Source organism: Notamacropus eugenii, chromosome 5 (genome assembly GCF_028372415.1).
Source record: "Notamacropus eugenii isolate mMacEug1 chromosome 5, mMacEug1.pri_v2, whole genome shotgun sequence".
Lineage (NCBI taxonomy): Eukaryota > Metazoa > Chordata > Mammalia > Diprotodontia > Macropodidae > Notamacropus > Notamacropus eugenii.
In genome coordinates, this window is record NC_092876.1 from 272132017 (window position 1) to 272152269 (window position 20253).

Sequence of the window (20253 nt, forward strand, 5' to 3'; positions counted from 1 at the left end):
GGAGCCATTTTCACTTTCTCCTGAGCACATTGGGAACTAGGATGCTAGCATCTAACCTTGGTGGTTCCATCGTCATTGGTGGAGGAAAGAGTTTTATGTGGAGATCATGAAAGCTTTTTTTCACTTTCTGCCTACCCATGGTTCTTCCAATTCCTTCCTTCATTGTTCTAGGATGATGTAGCTTAATTAGATTGCTCATCAAGCTTTTGATATACCCTTTTTCTACTCTCTATTATTTCTTGCTGTTTCTATGAAGCAATATAATTCACGATCTTCCACCATCCTCTTTCAGAAAATGCTACAAATGAACCATGTACTGCCAAAGGCTACTAGGACTTCTAATTTAGCAAGGATAAATTGCTTACTTTTATGATACTCTATGAACCTTATCATCATTAGGAGCCATAGACATTATTTAATTAAAAAGAAAGCCTGGGAATGGTTCCGCTATGTATTCATCTTAAAAAGAAAAATAAAAAGGGAAGAGAAGAGAAGATTAAGGGATATGATATCACAAAATCAGGATACATAATTAGACATCCTACAAACAAGGGGGGTGCTAACACTTGAACCTTACCTCTCATCTGAGCTGATCAAAAGAAGATACACACATGGTTGAATGCAAAAAGTATATTTACTCCAAAGGGAAATAGGAAAGAAAGTGAAGAATGGAGAAGAAGGAATTATAGAGAGGGTAGGTTAAGTGAGGGATTAGTCCTAAGCAAATGTATCCTTAAAATGTACAAAAATATTTATCACTTTCTTAGGGATAGCAAAGTATGGGAATCTGAGAATACTCCCATAAGTTAGAGAATGATTGAATAAGTTATGGTATATACACACATATATACCTATATCCATATAGAATACTATTGGGCTATAGGAAATGATGAAGTAAAAAAAAAAAACTTTTAAGAACTGATTCAGAGTGCAACAAACAGAACCAAGATAGCAATTTATACAAATTCAACAATATGGTAAAGACAAACTACTTTGAAAAAATTAGAAACTCTGATCAGTATAATAAACAATCATGATTACAGACAGCTAATGATAAATCTATGCCACATGCTTCTTGATAGAAAGTTAAAGAATTCAGAGTGTAGAATGAGAAATACAAATTTTTGGACAAGGCCAATACAAAATTTTGTTTTGATTGACTATGCATGTTTGTAACCAGTTTTGTTTTTCTTTCATTCTCAGCGGTGGAGGAGAGTGACTTTATGTTGAGAAAAAAAGGGAAATTTTTGCTGATTAAAAAATAATGTAATTCTTTAAAAAAAAATGGAGAAAGTAAATCCTACAAGTTAATACCAGGTAGTGGTATCTATTAATTTTCCAAATAATCCTGTTTTGTGGGATATATGAAATATACTGCTCTGGAACCAAGAGAATGTTGTACATAGTCACAGTAATAGTGTATGATGAAGAACTGTAAATGACTTAGTTATTCTCAGCAATAAAAATGATCCAAGACAATCCCAAAGGACTTGGAATGAAGCATGTTGTCCACCTCCAGGGAAAGAACTGATACTGTCTGAATATAGACCAAATCATGCTATTTTCTCTATTCTTTCTTTCCTTCCTTTCTTCCTTTTATCTTTCTTTCCTTCCTCCTTCTATCCCTCCTTCCTCCTTACTTTCCTTCCTTAATTTCTTCCTTTTTTTTCAAGTCTTCTTGTACAAAATGATTAATAGGAAAATGTTTTATATGACTGCACATGCATATACTATATTTGATTGCTTACCATCTCAAGGGCTAGAGGAGAGAGGGAAAGAGGGGTAGAATTTGGAACTCAAAACTTAACTTTTTTAAATTTTTTAAAAATTGTATTAGCATGTAATTGGGAGGAATCAAATATTAGTTTAAAAAAAATGTACTGCTCTGAGTCTCCAGTCATACTTTTTGGAATTAAATCATGGAAAATTTTAGTCCATGGGTCACTTTTCTCCATAGTTCTTTGTAAACACTTCAAAATTCTTATAGAATTTTTTATACTTATTAGAAGATTCTTCAGTTAGGTCTGTCAAATGCAGAAAACCATACTGGAAGGGGCGGGTCATTTGCCAGTGCTATGAGAGAACTGAATGATGAGTTGGTTTGAGTTTCTGGTTTCCAGATTTTAGCACTTTTTAGAGGGAGATTTACCTTTTCCTTCAATGTTAATGAATGTGACCCTAGGTAGTGTGAAAGGATAGCCTAGTGTGAAGCTGATTTTGATTCTGAAGGCTCCCTTATCAGTTATGATAAAGTCAATAAATTAGTTTCATCAACCTGGATTTAAATACAGGTTTTTCATCTCACAGTTTCAGATTTCTTCCAGCAACTTCATCAGCCTCCTGCTGGTCACAATTTTAGGTCTAATTCGCATTTTTCTGAACTTCCTTCAATTATGTAACATAGCTTTGCATTTTTATTCTTTTTTTCTATTTTGCTATTAATGTATTTTTCTTTGCTCTCACATGTTGCTGATCTAACTGAACACTGGAAATTGATTCAAAATGACTATTACTTTGGTCATTTCCTATCTGATTAGATTATTCAATTTTATTTTTATAAAGTTATTTTATACCTCTCACACTTAGTACCTCTTTATTGAAGAAAGTATTCATGACATATAAGCATTAAGTATCTTTGTATAAGTGTTTGAATGTTTTCATTCCTTAATCCTGAGAAACATTTTCTAATATATTTTTCACTATCCTTTCTTATGCTCACCTTTGCACTGATATCATCAAATTAAAAAGCAGGTGATGACTTAGTTAGGATGGTCTTATTAAGTTCTTCATAGAATTTCTCTAGTTCCCTGTCTTCTGCAACTAAGATGTACAAGGTACAGACAATAGGTCAGATTCAGACTGAGCTATTTCTTGAAAAATAGTCTTTTTTTTTTTTTTTTTTTTTTTATTAATTTTTTTATTTTTTTTAATGTTTAACAATCACTGCCATACAATTGCGATTTTATCCCTCCCCACCCACCCCCCGCTACCTCCCTCCCTCCCCACGACTGCATACAATTCTGTATAGATTCTACATATACTTTCCTATTGAGTATATTTTCACTATCGTCATGCTATGTAGTCAGACTAAGATAAATGAAAGAATCCGTATAACAAATCAGAACATGATACACAAACAGATACACATACACAAACATGATCTGCTACATTATGTGAGTGACTTCCATATTTCTCTCTCTGAGTGTGGAAGGCTTTTTGCCTTGAGGTCCACCATTGGGATTTTTTTTTTTTTTTTTTTTTTTTTCAGAAATTCTTGTGTTATTACAAAAATCTAAGTCTACCAGAAAAAACTCTCACACACTGTGGTTGTTGCTGTGCATAAAGTTCTCCTGGTTCTGCTCCTTTCACTCAGCATCAGGTCATATAAGTCCTTCCAGGCCTCTCTGAAGTCTTCTTGTTCATCATTTCTTATGGCACAATAGTACTCCATTACATTCATATACCATAATTTATTCAGCCATTCCCCAATTGATGGACATCCCCTTGACTTCCAGTTTTTGGCAACTACATAGAGTGCTGCTATAAATATTTTTGTACATGTGGGACCCTTTCCCATTTTTATGATCTCTTGGGGATATAGTCCTAGTAGCGATATTGCTGGGTCAAAGGGTATGCACATTTTTGTAGCCCTTTGGGCATAGTTCCAAATTGCTCTCCAGAATGGTTGGATGCGCTCACAGCTCCACCAACAATGAATTAGTGTTCCAACTCTCCCACATCCTCTCCAGCATTTATCATTTTCTTGTTCTGTCATGTTTGCCAATCTTATAGGTGTGATGTGGTACCTCAGAGTTGTTTTGATTTGCATCTCTCTAACCAATAGTGATTTAGAGCATTTTTTCATATGATTATAGATAGCTTTAATTTCTTCCTCTGAAAATTGCCTGTTCATATCCTTTGACCATTTATCAATTGGGGAATGACTTGTATGATTATACATTTGGGTCAGTTCTCTATATATTCTAGAAATGAGGCCTTTATCCCCGAGCTTAGCTGTAAAAATTTTTTCCCAATTTACTACATCCCTCCGGATTTTGGTTGCATTGGGTTTGGTTGTGCAAAAACTTCTCAGTTTAATGTACTCAAAGTTATCCATTTTGCATTTCATAATGCATTCTATCTCTTCTTTAGTAAAGAATTCTTCCCTTCTCCATAGATCTGATAAATACACTATTCCTTGCTTCTCCAGTTTATTCATGGTATCAGTCTTTATACCTAAATCATGTACCCATTTGGACTTTATTCTTGTGTACGGTGTCAGGTATGGGTCTATGCCTAATTTCCGCCACACTGTTATCCAGTTTTCCCAGCAATTTTTGTCAAACAATGAGTTCTTATCCCAGAAGCTGGGGTCCTTGGGTTTATCAAACAGAAGGTTGCTATATTCCTTGCCTACTGCATCTTGAGTGCCAAGTCTATTCCACTTGTCTACCTCTCTGTTTCTTAACCAATACCAAGTGGTTTTGATAATTGCTGCTTTATAGTACAGTTTAAGGTCTGGTAGCGCTAGGCCACCTTCCCAAGCATTTCTTTTCATTAGTCCCTTTGATATTCTGGACCTTTTGTTTTTCCAAATGAATTTTGATATTATTTTATCCAGCTCTAGAAAGTAATTGTCTGATAGTTTAATTGGTATGGCACTAAATAAGTATATTAATTTGGGTAGAATTGTCATTTTTATTATATTAGCACGGCCTACCCATGAGCAACTAATGTTTTTCCACTTACTTAAATCTGACTTTATTTGTGCAAAAAGTGTCTTGTAATTGTGTTCATATAGTCCCTGGGTTTGTTTTGGCAGGTAGACTCCTAAGTATTTTATACTGTCTACCCTAACTTTAAATGGGATTTCTCTTTCTATCTCTTGCTGTTGAACTTTGTTGCTAATATATAGGAATGCAGAGGATTTGTGTGGGTTTATTTTGTACCCTGCAACTTTGCCAAAGTTGTTTATTAATTCAAGTAATTTTTTACTTGAATCTCTGGGATTCTCTAGGTAAATCATCATATCATCTGCAAAGAGTGATAACTTAGTTTCTTCTTTGGCTATTCTAATTCCTTGAATATCTTTATCTTGTCTAATTGCTACAGCTAACATTTCTAGTACCATATTGAATAATAGTGGTGATAATGGACAACCTTGTTTCACCCCTGATCTTATTGGGAATGCATCTAGCTTATCCCCATTGCATATAATGCTTGCTGAAGGTTTTAGATAGATACTGCTTATTATTTTATGGAAAGTTCCCTTTATTCCTACGTTCTCCAATGTTTTTAGTAGGAATGGATGTTGTATTTTGTCAAAAGCTTTTTCTGCATCTATTGAGATAATCATGTGGTTTTTGTTAGCTTTGTTGTTGATGTGGTCGATAATGCTAATAGTTTTCCTAATATTGAACCAGCCCTGTAGTCCTGGTATGAATCCTACCTGATCATAATGTATTAATCTCATGATAAGATGCTGTATTCGTTTTGCTAAAATCTTATTTAAAATTTTTGCATCTATATTCATTAGGGAAATTGGTCTATAATTTTCTTTCTCTGTTTTGTCTCTTCCTGGTTTGGGTATCAAAACCATATTTGTATCATAGAAAGAATTTGGAAGGACTCCTTCTTCCCCAATTTTCAAGAATAGTGTATGTAGTATTGGAATTAACTGTTCTTTAAATGTTTGATAGAATTCACTTGTGAATCCATCTGGCCCTGGAGATTTTTTCCTAGGGAGTTCATTGATGGCTTGTTCAATTTCTTTTTCTGAGATGGGGTTGTTTAAGTATTCAACTTCCTCTTCTGTTAATCTGGGCAATTTGTATTTTTTAAAATATTCATCCATCTCGTTTAGATTATCGAATTTGTGGGCATAAAGTTGGGCAAAGTAGTTTCTAATTATTGTTTTAATTTCCTCCTCATTGGAGGTGAGTTCACCCCTTTCATTTTTAATGTTAGTAATTTGGTTTTCTTCTTTCTTTTTTTTGATCAGATTAACCAAAGGTTTATCAATTTTATTAGTTTTTTCATAAAACCAACTATTGGTTTTATTTATTAATTCAATAGTTTTCTTTATTTCAATTTTATTAATCTCTCCTTTGGTTTTCAGTATTTCTAATTTGGTATTTACTTGGGGATTTTCAATTTGTTCTTTTTCTAGCTTTTTCAACTGCAAGCCTAAGTCATTGATCTCCTCTTTCTCTATTTTATTTATGTAAGCATTCAGAGATATAAAACTTCCCCTAATAACTGCTTTTGCAGTGTCCCATAAGTTTTGGTATGTTGTCTCACTATTGTCATTCTCTTGAATGAAGTTGTTGATTGTTTCTATGATTTCTTCTTTAACCCAATCCTTCTTTAGAATTAGATTATTTAGTTTCCAATTGATTTTTGGTTTCTCTTTCCATGGCCTTTTATTACATGTAATTTTTAATGCATTATGATCTGAAAAGGATGCATTGATTATCTCTACCTTTCTGCACTGGATTGTGAGATTTTTATGTCCTAGTACATGGTCAATTTTTGTAAATGTTCCATGTACCGCTGAGAAAAAGGTATATTCCTTTCTATTCCCATTTAATTTTCTCCAAAGATCTATCATATCTACCTTATCCAGAGTTTTATTTACCTCCTTAACCTCTTTCTTGTTTATTTTAAGGTTGGATTTATCGAGTTCAGAGAGGGGGAGGTTGAGGTCCCCCACTAGTATAGTTTTGCTATCAATTTCTTCCTTCAACTCCCCCAACCTCTCCTCTAAGAATCTGGATGCTATACCACTTGGAGCATACATGTTTAGTAATGATATTGCTTCATTGTCTATGGTGCCTTTTAGTAGGATATAGTTTCCATCCTTATCCCTTTTGATTAGATCTATTTCTGCTTTTGCTTTGTCTGAGATTAGGATTGCTACTCCTGCCTTTCTTACATGAGCTGAAGCACAATATATTCTGCTCCATCCTTTGACCTTTATCCTATGTGTATCCCCCCGTTTCAAATGTGTTTCTTGTAAGCAGCATATTGTTGGATTATGGCTTTTAATCCATTCTGCTATCCGTCTCCGTTTTATGGGAGAGTTCATCCCATTCACATTCACAGTTATGATTACAATCTGTGTATTTCCCTCCACCCTCTTTCCTACCATTTGTGCTTTTAACTCTCCCGTCTCCCTTCCCCTCCTCAATAGTATTCACTTTTCTCCCCCTCCTCCTGCAGCCTTCCCCTCCTTCTTTTAGCCCCCCTCCCTTTTACTCCCCTTTACTCTTATTGCTTCTTTCCTCCCTTTTAGCCACCCTCCCCTTTCTTCCCCCTTCCCCTCCTACTACCTATAGAGCTAGTTAGGATTATCTGCTTAAGGTTATTGTTCCCTCCTTTGAACAAATCAGATGAGAGTACCTCTCAAACAATGCTCATCTCCCTCCCCTCCTTCCCTCTACTATGGTTTTGTACTTCTTCCTGTGATATAATTTACCATTTTCTGCTTCCCCCTTTCCACACCTCCTATTACATTCCCTTCTCATACTTAAATCATATTTTTGCCATGACATCATTTACTTTATGCCCGTTCCCTCTACATATATCCCTTTTATCATAATAGCTGCACAGTTCTTCAGATTAACAGGTAGCATCTTCCCTTACAGGGAGGTAAACAGATTGCCCTAATTGAGTTGCAAGTTTTTGTTTTTGTTTTTTCCCCTCTGTTTACCTTTTTATGATTCTCTGGAGACCTGCATTTGAAGATCAAATTGTCTATTGAGTTCTGGTGTTTTGGTCAGGAAGCTCTGGAAATCCCTTATTTCGTTGAATGACTTTCTCCTTGCCTGAAATGTTATGCTGAACTTTGCTGGGTAGTTGATCCTCGGTTGGAGTCCCAACTCCTTTGCCTTACGGAATATTGGGTTCCAATTCTTTCGATCTTTTAATGTAGAAGCTGCAAGGTCCTGTGTGATCCTGACTGTGTGACCTTGATATTTAAATTGTTTCTTTCTGGCTGCTTGTAGTATTTTCTCCTTCACTTGATAGCTCTGGAATTTGGCAACTATATTTCTTGGGGTTTTGAGTTTGGGATCCCTTTCCGGTGGGGAACGGTGGATTCTTTCGATGACTATTTTGCCCTCTGAGTCTAGTACTTCTGGGCAGTTTTCCTTGATGATTTCCTGGAAGATATTGTCCAGACTCTTTTCTTCATCATGGGTTTCTGGCAGGCCAATAATTCTTAGATTTTCTCTCCTGGATCTATTTTCCAGGTCAGTTGTTTTTCCAATTAAATATTTTAGATTTTCTTCCATCTTTTCATTCTTTAGATTTTGTTTGACTGACTCTTGTTGCCTCATTGAGTCATTAGTTTCTACTTGCCCAATTCTAATCTTGATCGTATTGTTTTCTTCAGTTAGCTTTCGCATCTCCTTTTCCATCTGGCCAATTTTTCCCTTTAAGGAGCTATTTTCTCCATTTAATTTTTGTACTTCTTTTTCCATTCGACCAATTTTCCCAGTTAGGTTTTGGGTTTCCTTTTCCATCTGATCAATTTTCCCTATTAGGTTTTGAGTTTCCTTTTCCGTTTGATTAACTCTTCCTTTTAGGGAATTATTCTCTCCAGTTAATTTTTGAACTTCCTTTTCCATTTCTTCAATTTTCTTTTTCAGATTGATGTTCTCATCAGTGAATTCTTTTTTTATGGTTTTAAAATCATTGGCCAGTTTTTCTTTTATATCCTTCTTCAGACGTTCCAGGTAATCTAGTTGTGCTTGCGAGAAATTCATATTCCCATCTGAGGTTTCAGATGGAAGTACAGTCTCAGCTCTGACCTCTTTGGTGTTTGTGTTTTGGTCCTTATCCCCATAGAAAGATTCTATGGTTTTTTCACTTTTCGTCTGCTTTTTCCGATTCATGATGTTGGCTGAGTGTTGTAGCTTTTGGTTCTTTCAGTCAGAAGATACAGATCTTTTAAGTTGAGTTGATGTTTGTCTAGGCTAAAAGCAGGCTTTTTTTTTTGTTGTTGTTGTTGTTTCCCAGATCAACCCTGGGTTTAGCTTGATAGGTGTGTGGGAGGTGTGGTCTGTTCTCAGGATATCTCCTCAGCTGGCCTGAGGCAAAGGCAAGGTCCAGGGGGATGGTGATCCCAGCTTCCCTATTGTCTTCCCTTTTCCCCTGGAGGGCTGGGGCACGCCTAGAGGCTAATGCGTGTTCCCGCCCCTCCTGGGGCTCGTCTCCCGGGCTGAGGCTTGCTTGGGTCTCAGTGCGAATTTTTCTCTGCCCTGGGTCGTCTGTCCCTCCAGATAGCCTCCACCACGGTAGGAAGAATCCCCCTTTGCCACCTCTCCAGCCTCTGGTGTTATGAGACCACCCGCCCCCTTCTGCTGCTCCCACTGATCCAGGATCAATCTGGGGAAGAATTTTATGGTTCCCTCACGGTCATCGGGGGGGAGGGGAGAGCACTTACTGATCACTCCGGCATCCCAGCTTCTGGATGTTCAAGTAGTGACCCACTGAAGTCCCGTCTTTAGGCTGAAGATTTCAAAGGCTGTTGCGCTGATATCGTTGGCTTGGCCTGGCTTATCTCCTGCTCCGCTGGTCTCGCCCGCCACTCTCGGGCCCCTCGGGTCGCCTCCGCCCTGCCGCGCCGACCGCGCTGCGCTGCGCTGTGCGCCGGGCTCTTACCCCCGCGGAACAGATCCCTCCCGTGGACCTTCCAGTCCAGCCTGGGCTCCGAATCTGTCAAAGTCCGTCTCCCACTGGATTCTACACCTCCAAAGTCTGGTCAGACTCTCCCCCCAGAAATATCCAAAGGAGTTTTTCCAGGAGCTTAGGTGAGTCGTTGCTTTCACTCCGCCATCTTCTTGAAAAATAGTCTTGAAGAAAATTGAATTAATACCTACCTCCAAGAGCTTCCATTAACTGATCCATGGAGGGTTTTGGAATGTTTCTCAAAAGAGAGTACAGAGACATCACCATTCCAGGACTACAGAATCCACACTGAGTCCCATGGCATTTGGCAATTCTTTCCTAGAATAACAGACAACAGTGAGAACTGAGATTGTGATTGTTAGTTCACAAATACTCACCAGTATAAACACTCTATTAGCACTCTGATAGTCACAACACAAGTTACTGTCATTGAAAGAAGTTTAATCAGAATAGCTACATCATCCTTTATACACAAACATGCTACTACTGATTCACGGTCTGTAAGAAGTGAACATTGATATGTTCTTCATTAAGCATAATTGGGGACTCAGTCTGGCTGTAGGTCTTTTTCCTATGCAGAGCGATTTGGCTTATATGTAAATAAACAGTGCAATGGATAGAGTACTGGAATTGGAGTCAGGAAGACCTGAGTTCAAATCTTGCTTCTTGCTTTAAGTTACATAGATAATAATTGACAAAATGAGCATTTTAACCCAGGTCACAATACATGTGTGGATGCAAAGGTAGGTAGACTGGTCGTATATTGAGAATGAAAGAGAAAAGACAGACTAACCAGGTGGTACATTGGATAACTCATTATCTGAAAGGAGCAAAAAGAAGGCCTCTGATGCATAGAGTAGATCCTCTACGGAAAATTTATAGAAATGAGAGACAAGAATCACAATGGCTAAGAAAGCATGGTAGGATTTAATGAAAGGAGCATCTGAAGTATCAGAACCATGGCTTTATGAAAGTGTCAAAGCACCAATGGTGGAAGAAGAAACAAGAAATATGTTCTATAGACTCTCACCTGCACCGGATGAATCCTGCTTTGGGTGTTCCCTATGCCTTCTACTGTGGTGACAGCAGCCCCAAACAGAGAGCATATGGGAAGCAGGCAGGCATTGGCAGAATAATGTCTTCAGAACATAAAAGAGAAAAATAAACCAACTAGCCTTCTATGAACAACAAGACAATTATTTTAATTGCTTTATGTGGGTGGAGTTGCTAACCAAATCCTACTTACAAAATCGTATTTTTCTAGCTATGCTTTCCCCTGCCTTTATTCACTTCATTTGCCCTTTGAGCAGGTACCTAGACATCATCATATTATAAATAGCTTACAATGATGCCAGTTTCTGACCAGTCAACCTTGCACAGCCATTGTTTTGACCCATTTTCATCTCCAACTTCTACTCAAAGGAGTAGGTATAGAGAAAATGGGCCAATAACATAATTTCAGCATTATTTTCCTTGCAGTAGATGAGCTGATTGATATGTCTAGCCCAACAGTGACAACAAGAACAATGATGTAGCAATAGAAAGATGAACATTTCCATTCTAACAGGGGTGAAGATTACTGATAGACATCCTCAGGGGATATGATAAATAGATCAAAAACTTATAAAAATAGTTTCAGAACAAGTAGATACTAATATACTGAGCAATAGTAAAGGCTGATAGTAAGAATGTCACTAAATTTCTCAAATATCATCATAAATGGCTTACATCTGGATGGAAAATATAAAGTAACCAACATCCAAAAATGGAACAAAAAGGTCTCTATGGGTTACATTTTGCATGAACTCAGTCAACAACAGGTTGAGAAGTCTTTAAAAAGGCTGAGTCATGTAGATCTGTTTGTGGAAATAGAGGGATTTGTGATAGCAATTCAGGTCATTGCCCCCCAAAATTATAGGAAGGTTATCCTTAAAGAGAATAGATTTCGTAATCAGTGTAGATTATGCAAGGAAATGAAAAAGAATATGCAACAAATTACTTTGGCTACAAAAGTTTAATAGTTACTGAATACCTAGCAAAACATGACCTGACTTAGGGTTGGAACAGAATCGGAGGCATTTAGGGTTAGAATCAGACAGCCAGAACAAATCACCAGATTACAATCATAGAACTCGAAACATTCTAGAAAACACAACCAACAGACTTGACAGGAGTCAAACCATTATTCCAGATCAAACTCTTGCTCACAGTTGCCTAGACATGACATTGAGCCAAGATTAAGAATCTTGATTTAAATAGATGCCACTATCCCAAATATCCATAATTTTGAAGTTACATGAAACAAAAACCTGACCTAGCAGATGAAAATCACATTAGGAGCAGGATGAGGTACATACATTGTTGCTGGTGTCCTGTCTGCTACTGAAGTTGTACTGAGGAAATTTTCAGAGAGCCTACAATGGACGAGCTTATGTCCTAATTTATTGTTATTCAGTCATTTTCAGTCCTATTTGGCTTTTGCAACCCCATTTTGGATTTTCTTGGCAGAGATACTGGAGTATTTCACCATTTCCTTCTGGAAATTAATGTGGAAACTAAGGCAAACAGGGTCACACAGCTGGGAAGTGTCTGAGGCCAGATTTGATCTCAGGAAGATGTCTGGCACTATTCCCTGGACCCACCTAGTTGCTTGCAAACTTTTAAGTACTACGCAAATGTCAATTTTTATAATTTCTACTACCATAGCCCTATATATCTATGACAGAATAAAAGTTCCAAATGATAAAAGTTAACTCATCATTTTCAGGACCCTGAGGAAGGATACCTTATCTTCTTAGTTCCTGGGTCATATCTTGATATCATCACCGTGCAAGCTCCGCAGCCACCTCCTCCACAGCCATATTTTGTTCCTGTCAGACGGACTTGAAAGGCAGTAGTCAAAGGAAACCTTTTTCTGATGTTTTTCTCTGAATTATTTCACTCACTTCTGACTAAAACAAATTCTTATATGCAGTCCTTTAGTGGAAATTCAAGAGGCTTAACTTTGAAGGTGAAAAAAAGGTTTCTTGGTTGATATTAACTGGTAACAGACCATATGATAAACTTTTGATTATCTTTCTGACTCAATTAGAGTCTCCTCTTTCTCTGCAGTTCAGTCCCAGGCAGCTGGTAAGCAGGAATATTAGGCTGGGAGAGGGGAAAGCCTATGGTATTTGATCATCTGAGTTTGCATGTGTTTGAGTCTTAAGCTGTGTGTCTGTAACTTTGTCCCAAAGACAAATAAATATAAGAAGTTTTACTGTTTGTTGTTTGTCCAGAAGGAGAAAACCAAATCAACATCTCAACCAAGGGTCTACAGGGGAAGATATCATTGCTATGTACCTAACATTCTTTGGCTATTGCAAACTGTCACCCTCTCCTAAATACTGTCAAGGGATGCCTAGGTGGAAACAGCATCCTGCTGCTACTGCTCCAGACTCTTTCAATCTCGTTCATATCAGCCCTACTCCAGAAATCTAGAATGGCTCTGCTTTACCCTCCTGTTGTATCCTCTAGAACCCTCCTCTATCATTAGCCAACTTCTTTTCATCTTAGATCTTTTCCTATCACACACCTTTAACATCCTTGCACTCACAAAACCTGACTGTCTTCATTCCCAACTCCCACTCCCAGAAGACACTGCATTCCTAGCCACCCTCTCTAAGACAGGATGTACCTTCTACCATCCTGCTTCACTTCCTCCTGTTCAAGCAAAGGACCAGGAGAAGAGTAAATATAATCCTTGCTCTTCAGTGTGACTTCGAGACCCTCATTCTGCTGCAGCCTCACTCAGGGACTTCTCTCCCTCTCAAATTCATTCCATTCATTTTTATCACCCAGTCCACAGTCTAGCTGCTATTATTTCCCAGACCCCTCTCCCTCTTTCTCAAGGACTTCAGCAGCTGGTCCACAATTTTCCAGACCATCTCAGCAATTCCCTTCCTATACAGGGATTTCAATATATGTTGCTATCTCATCAAACACCATGGTCTCCTAGTCCATTATCCTCCTAACTCATAATCTATACCCTCACTCCTAGTACCTAGTACAGTACACTTCACAGATACATAATTGATAGGTGAGAACGGACTGACTATATAGTGCTTTTTAAAAAAAAAATTCAAGGACATTCACATACGTTTTTCTGTGTCCACAGAGTAGTTTCATCAAAAAGATTTTTTTTAAGTTGACATGAGAATAGGGAGTAATTTTAAAGCTCATGCCATTAAATGAAAAAGCAATCTTCCTCACTCTCTTCTTTATTCTACTGTTTTCTTTTTTAAAAAAACTTTTTTAGTCGTATCGTTTCTTTTTAGGACATTTTCATTTTCAAATAGATCATTCCAGGTCCTCTACTCAAAGAGCTCTCCCTTAGCACACAAACTTTAAAATACTGGGGTAGGCAGAAGTAGTTCACTGTAACTGATCAACAACTCAATTGTGTCTGAGAGGATATAGAATATTACAAACCCATCATCCACTACCTCTGAAAATATGAAAAAGAGGTGCATTTTTTTCAGTTCTTTGAGATTAAACTTGGTCATTATAATCTTGTTCAATTTAAGCAGTTTGTTTTGATTGAGAATATTTTTGCACATTTCAAAAGCCATCCACATCAAATAGTACTGTAAATACAAATCTCACTTTCTTCTTTAGAATCTATTCCCCAATTTTCTTCCCCCTTTCTCCTTATGAAGATGTTTTACTCTCTTCCTGGTCTCATTTTCATGAATAGTTCTCTTGCACATTTTTAAAATAATGTTTCTCAATTCTAAAATATTGACTAGTGTGTCCTCTGTAGTTCATTGCTTTAATTCTCATAGCTCTAGTCAGCTGCGGCATTTGTGGTCTCCTTTGTTCCATTTCGCACATCTCGAGCAGCGTCAAAGACAGAACTAGAACCTTGGTGGATGGATGGAACAAGAATTTATTGAGCACCTACTGTTTACCAGAAACCATGCTAAGCCTTTTACAAATATGACCTCATTTGATCCTACAACAACCCTGAGAGGTAGGTGCAGTTATTACCCCAATTTTACAATTGAGGAAACTAAGACATACAAAGGGTTACATTATCCAGGGTCACACAGCCAGTAAGTGTTTGAGGCCAGCTTTGAACTCTAAGCCCTGTGTCTATTCACTGTGCCACCTAATTGTGGAATGGAGATGTCCCAGGACTGTTTCTATGAATTATGGTTTTAAAATGAGAATGAAGTTTACAGAGCATTTTTTGGAAAACAGCTTTGTAAGGTAAGGTAAGTGATGCAAGTCTACAGATAAAGAAATCGAGCTTCTCAAAGTTTAAGTGACTTGTTAATGGTCTTACCTACAGTGATCTAATGAGTTAATAAGTTTCTAATATGGGATTCAGATCTAGGTCTTCTGAAGCTGAAGCAGTCTTCCATTCAGCCTAGGAGATCACTAATGAAGTTGAAAGAACACTAGAGTCAGAGAACCTGGGAGTGAATCCTCGCCTATTTACTATCCCGTATGACCTTGAGCAAGTGACTTGACCTCTGTGGCCCTCAGTATTTTCCTCTGTATAATGGCATCTAGGACTTTTCTAGCTATAAATCTCTGGTCCTTTAATCCAAGTCCAATCCCCATATTATACAGATGACTTGCCAAAGTCACACAGCAAGTTATCATTATTTGTTGATAGATGACTGTGTTCTTCCTCTTTATACACTATCCCTCCACTGATGCAGGAAGAAAGTCTGCCTATCCTTAAAGCCCAATTCCAATGTTGCCTCCTATATGAAATCTTCCTTGAATGTCTCCATCAGTAACATACTCTCCCCTTTTGAGCTTCCCAAAGCACCTGGATTCAAATCCTACCTCTGCTTTTACTACCTTTATTACCTTGGGCAAGTCACTTAACATTTCTCCGTCTCAGTTTCCTCATCTGTATAATGAGAGCCTTGGACTGGATTACTTCTAAAGTCCTTTCCAGTTCTAAATCTAAGCTCCAGTGTACATGTAAGGTTTTCATTCTGTACCACTGTATTTCATTTATTCTGTGTTATTTTGCACTATAAGTTGTATCCCTCTACACAATTATGATCTTCATATGGATAAGACTATGTCTTATTTAAACTTTGTATCTTCCAAGTACTCAAGACAATGCTCTGAATGCAGTAGATGGTTAATAGATGTATGTCAAATTGAAATGAACCCATCAGACATTCAGTTACAGTGAACTACTTCTGCCTACCCCAATATTTTAAAGTTTGTGTGCTAAGGGAGAGCTCTTTGAGTAGAGGACCTGGAATGATCTATTTGAAAATTAAAATGTCCTAAAAACAAACGATATGACTAAAAAAGTTTTTTTAAAAAAGAAAACAGTAGAATAAAGAAGAGAGTGAGGAAGACTGCTTTTTCATTTAATGGCATGAGCTTTAAAATTACTCCCTATTCTCATGTCAACTTAAAAATGTCAGACATTTTTTGTGTGCTTTTGAAAGAGCCTGGAAAACTACTGAAAATTGGCCCAAGGATTTGCTCTTGGATTTTTCTACCACCATACAACTTACAAGGGTGAAATGGAGACTTTTAAGTTTACAAGTTGGGGGACTGATCCACAAGGGTAGTCACTAAGAAAAGGAGGAAAGTAGTCCTCAAGAGAAGAGAAAACTTGCAGCCTGGAACTAGCATCTTGTTATTCAGATCACAGGATCTTAGATTTAGACTGCAAGATATCTTGGAGGCCATCCAATCTAAACTTCCCATTTTACAGATGAGAAAGCCTAGGGCCAGAGAAGTTAAGTGACATTCCCAGCATCTATTTAGTGTCTGATGTAGGGCAGGTCAGGAGGTACATCAGGAGAAGACATCAAAGACCCTGAAACAAGGGAGACGTGTTATACATGTGTAGGCCTGCCATGCTCTGTCTCTGTACTTGCTCACCCTCTCCACTGATCATATGTATATTTTTGGGAAAATGTACTTTAAGTGTATCAGGCAGAATGTTGAATTGTAAAACTTCTTATTACAATGTTTCAACCTACAAATTTGAGACAGCTGATACAGGGGAGGTGGGAGGGTAATAATAGAGGATTGCTACCAATTTTTTTAAGTGCTTGATGTAAAACTATGTCAAATGAGTTATTTCAATTACAAACAAATACAGAGACACAGATGGAATGAAAGGATACGTTTCTTCCTCAAGTATGGCAATAGCATTGTTTCAGGATCTGCATTCTTCTCTGTCACCTGAACCAAGAAGAAAAGATAGAGATTTATGTTAAAACATTGATCCAGGGTCACAGATTGCTAGATCATTTGCTAGAAGAAAAAAGCTTTTAAGTTATTCTGAGACACAACTTTTCAAGGGAAGCAATGCCCACTTTGGTATCTGCTCTGGGGGAGCAAAAGTCTGAATCAAAGTTTCATTTGGGTAAGGAGACAATATGGCAGCTGGGACATTGAAGGAATTCACAAGTATTGGTTTAATTAAATAGAATATAAGATATTGGAATTAATTATGTAGATAATGTTCCTGGTGCATCCAGGTAATATCCACATAATTCTCTTTTCCCTCCCCTACTATTGCATTCTTGAGAGCTTCCCATTTCTCCTGGGTTGATTCCCGCTGCTGAATATTAGTTCATGGGATCATACCTATCCTTCTCTGAATCCTTTGAAATCTGCTCTCCCAAAATAACTCATATTTACATTTTACTTTAACATTTGGAAAGAGTTGATAGCCTGTTGGCTGTTGACGGGGCTCAATCTTGCCTCTGACACACGGGACTATTTGGAACAGTTAACCTGTTTGAATCTCCAGGGATTCTCAGATACCAGTTCTTAACTCGAATCCATCAGTAGATTTCAAGGAGTCCATTAACTTAGAGGAGGAAATAATTACAAATTAATTTTCACTACTCTCTAAGTGAAATTTAGTATTTCTTCCAATTATCACTTTTAAAAATATCATGCTGAGAAGGGGTTCATAGGTTTCACCAGATTTTCAAAGGGGTCTATGACACAAAACAAGGGTTAATAACTATTGCTCTTAAGACTTAATGACTGAATTTTAAAGTAGATGTCTGCCATTTATGGGATTCCCAAACCAATGACATTGTATCTATCAAATAATTAACATGGAGGTAGGAATTTCTATTGGAAACTGTACTTGCCAAATTAATCAAGGGGAATGATAACTATTTTTAAAATCAGCTTTAATAAGAATTATAATCTTATAAGAAGAAATTTATCTTTATAGTAAGAATAAAAAAGGAACTGTTTCCTTTCCAAATAATTTGACTAAATTCCAAGAGACTGAAGGAACTGGGTAGAACAGTGAGTAGTGCTTTGGACCTGAAGTGAGAAAGAACTGCACTCATATCCGACATCAGACATTCACTGTGTGACTCTGAACAGTTCACTTAACTCTGTCTGTCTGAGCTTCCTCCTCTGTAAAACAGAGATGATAATAGCACTTACCTGCCAGGGAGGTTGGGGGTGGGGAGATAAAATGAGATAATATTTATAAAATGCTTTGCAAACTTTAAAGTGCCATATAAATTGAGTACTTTATGTAATTAGGTATATAATTATATAACTTTATATTTTATGTAATTATATAATTTAATTATAATTTATAAATATAATATATAATTATATTTACATATATAAATATAATTAGGTATTATTAGCCTTGAATCTACTTTATATATTTACTTTGAAAATCAACATTACATAAAAATCTTGCCACCTAAATGTAGTACAATGCTCTACAAGAACAGTTTTGGGGAAGGTAATGGCACGTAAAGCATAATATAGTAGGCTACTATAGGATAAGTCAGACTATCAGTTAAAGACTTGATAGTTGATTTAGAGGAGTCACTTAAACCTTTCTGTGACTCAGTCTCCCCCTTAATAAAGTAGAGCAATAATTCCTGAGACTGGTCTTAAACACAGTAACTGATCATTCCAAAAAGATTCCTTCTACTGATACCTTCCCTGCATTCCCTGAAAGTTCTCATTTCACTGAATCACACTGGAGTTCCCAACAATCAAAAATCTAATTTAGTTAATCAATAAGACGTCTCCTTCTAAATAGACAGATAGTAAATTAGCAAATATGACAAAAGATGGACGAGTTCAATGGTTGGAGGCACTGCATAAAGACAGCCTCTCCTGCTAGAGCTATAAACTGGTCTAACCATTCTGGTAAGCAATTTGAAATTATATTAAGAAAGTAACTAAAATTCATACTCTTTTACCCAGACATCCCCCTGCTTAGGCATATACTCCAAGAAAGTCAAAGACAGTAAGGTCTCATATACACTTAAACATTCATAGCAACCCTGTGGGCTGAGAATTAGAAATAATGAAGATGCTGGAGAGCTCCTAGACTATAACATATAATAGAATAGTACAGTACTATAAGAAATGAAGCATATGGAAAACTCAGTGACGTCTTTGGAGATTTATACAAACTGATACAGAGGAAAGTACGAACGAGGAAAACAACACACATTCCAACTATGACAACTCAACTGGAAAGAACTACCAGAAAAAAAAAAACCAACTCAAACTGAAGGCTTTGTAAATATTACCAAGTTTGGCCCCAGTGAGGATCTTAAGAAATCCACCTCCCTCTCTTCTTATTTTTGGGTGGAGTAGGGGAGAGACTCTGGGTAGATATGGAAAATTCCGTTACTTGTCACACTTAGTATGTTGGCTAGTTGTGCTGAACTGCTTTTTTTTATTCTGTTACAAAGGAAAGGAATTATATTGAAATCTGGTTATCTGTATATCAATAGGCGTACATGGATCTAGTTCTCTACCCTATCAATGGAGATATAGATCTGTATAGGTAACTTGGTGGCACCCTAGTGAGCCAGGAAAACTTCAGTTCAAATCCAGCCTTAGTAGCGGTGCGATCTGGACAAATCTGTCTGCCTCAGCTATGGTTATCCCCTCAGGGGTAACAGTCACCTAACTTCTCAGGTTGCAGGGATCTTTGTAATGTGCCTAGCACATGACAGGCATTTTATAAATATTTATCCCTACTTCTTTCCTTCCCGTCTTCAAGTCCACCTTCAGTGAACTCACCTTTCTGCCATTCACATAGAAGAGCAGTTCTGATGGTCCGTTTAAGGAGAAAGACATGATAGCAAATGAACGCACTGGTCAGCTAGGTCTGGTAAAGAGTTCACAGAAACCTTGGCAGGCTCCGGGCGCTGCCAGTCAGCGGACAGCAGCTCAGCACAACTGACCCAGGCAAGGCTCCAGACTGCACCTGGGAAGTTCCGATTGTCCGCCCCGCCCCAGTTTTCTCTGACCTAGGCTGGACAGAGAGTTTCGATGTGTGCCCCCAACCCCTCCCTTTCTCCCAGTAGCATTTTAGAAGAAAAAGCCTCCTTTCTTTTCCCTTGCTCCTCCCTCTTTCCCCCTTTAATTCCCCAAGCCACTCTCAGTGACTTTCCCTCCCTCTTGCCTTTTCTCCTCCTTCTCTCTCGCCCTCTCCACCCCTTTCCCCCGCTCCCTGTCCTCTCTCTTCCCCCTCCCGCCTCTGGTCTCCCCCTCCACTCTAAGGCCTGAATTTTCTCA

General features: G+C 37.7%; 1 protein-coding gene and 1 pseudogene across 2 annotated transcripts in view; both read right to left on the reverse strand.

Annotated features, from left to right (window-relative positions):
* The window catches only part of LOC140506077 (aldehyde oxidase-like), a 104617-nt gene extending 84579 nt beyond the window's left edge, over positions 1 to 20038 (reverse strand). For both annotated transcript variants that reach the window (XM_072612839.1, XM_072612838.1), the window contains exons 1-5: positions 19756 to 20038; positions 16848 to 16905; positions 12479 to 12575; positions 10724 to 10832; positions 9885 to 10011 (exon numbers count right to left, since the gene is read on the reverse strand). In XM_072612839.1, the coding sequence (XP_072468940.1) occupies positions 9885 to 10011; positions 10724 to 10832; positions 12479 to 12575; positions 16848 to 16905; positions 19756 to 19812 (448 nt within the window). In that variant the 5' untranslated portion in view covers positions 19813 to 20038. The remainder of the gene's footprint in view (positions 1 to 9884; positions 10012 to 10723; positions 10833 to 12478; positions 12576 to 16847; positions 16906 to 19755) is intronic.
* LOC140506078 (ubiquitin-conjugating enzyme E2 L5-like) lies at positions 1930 to 2951 on the reverse strand (annotated as a pseudogene).
* Positions 20039 to 20253: the final 215 nt, after the last annotated feature.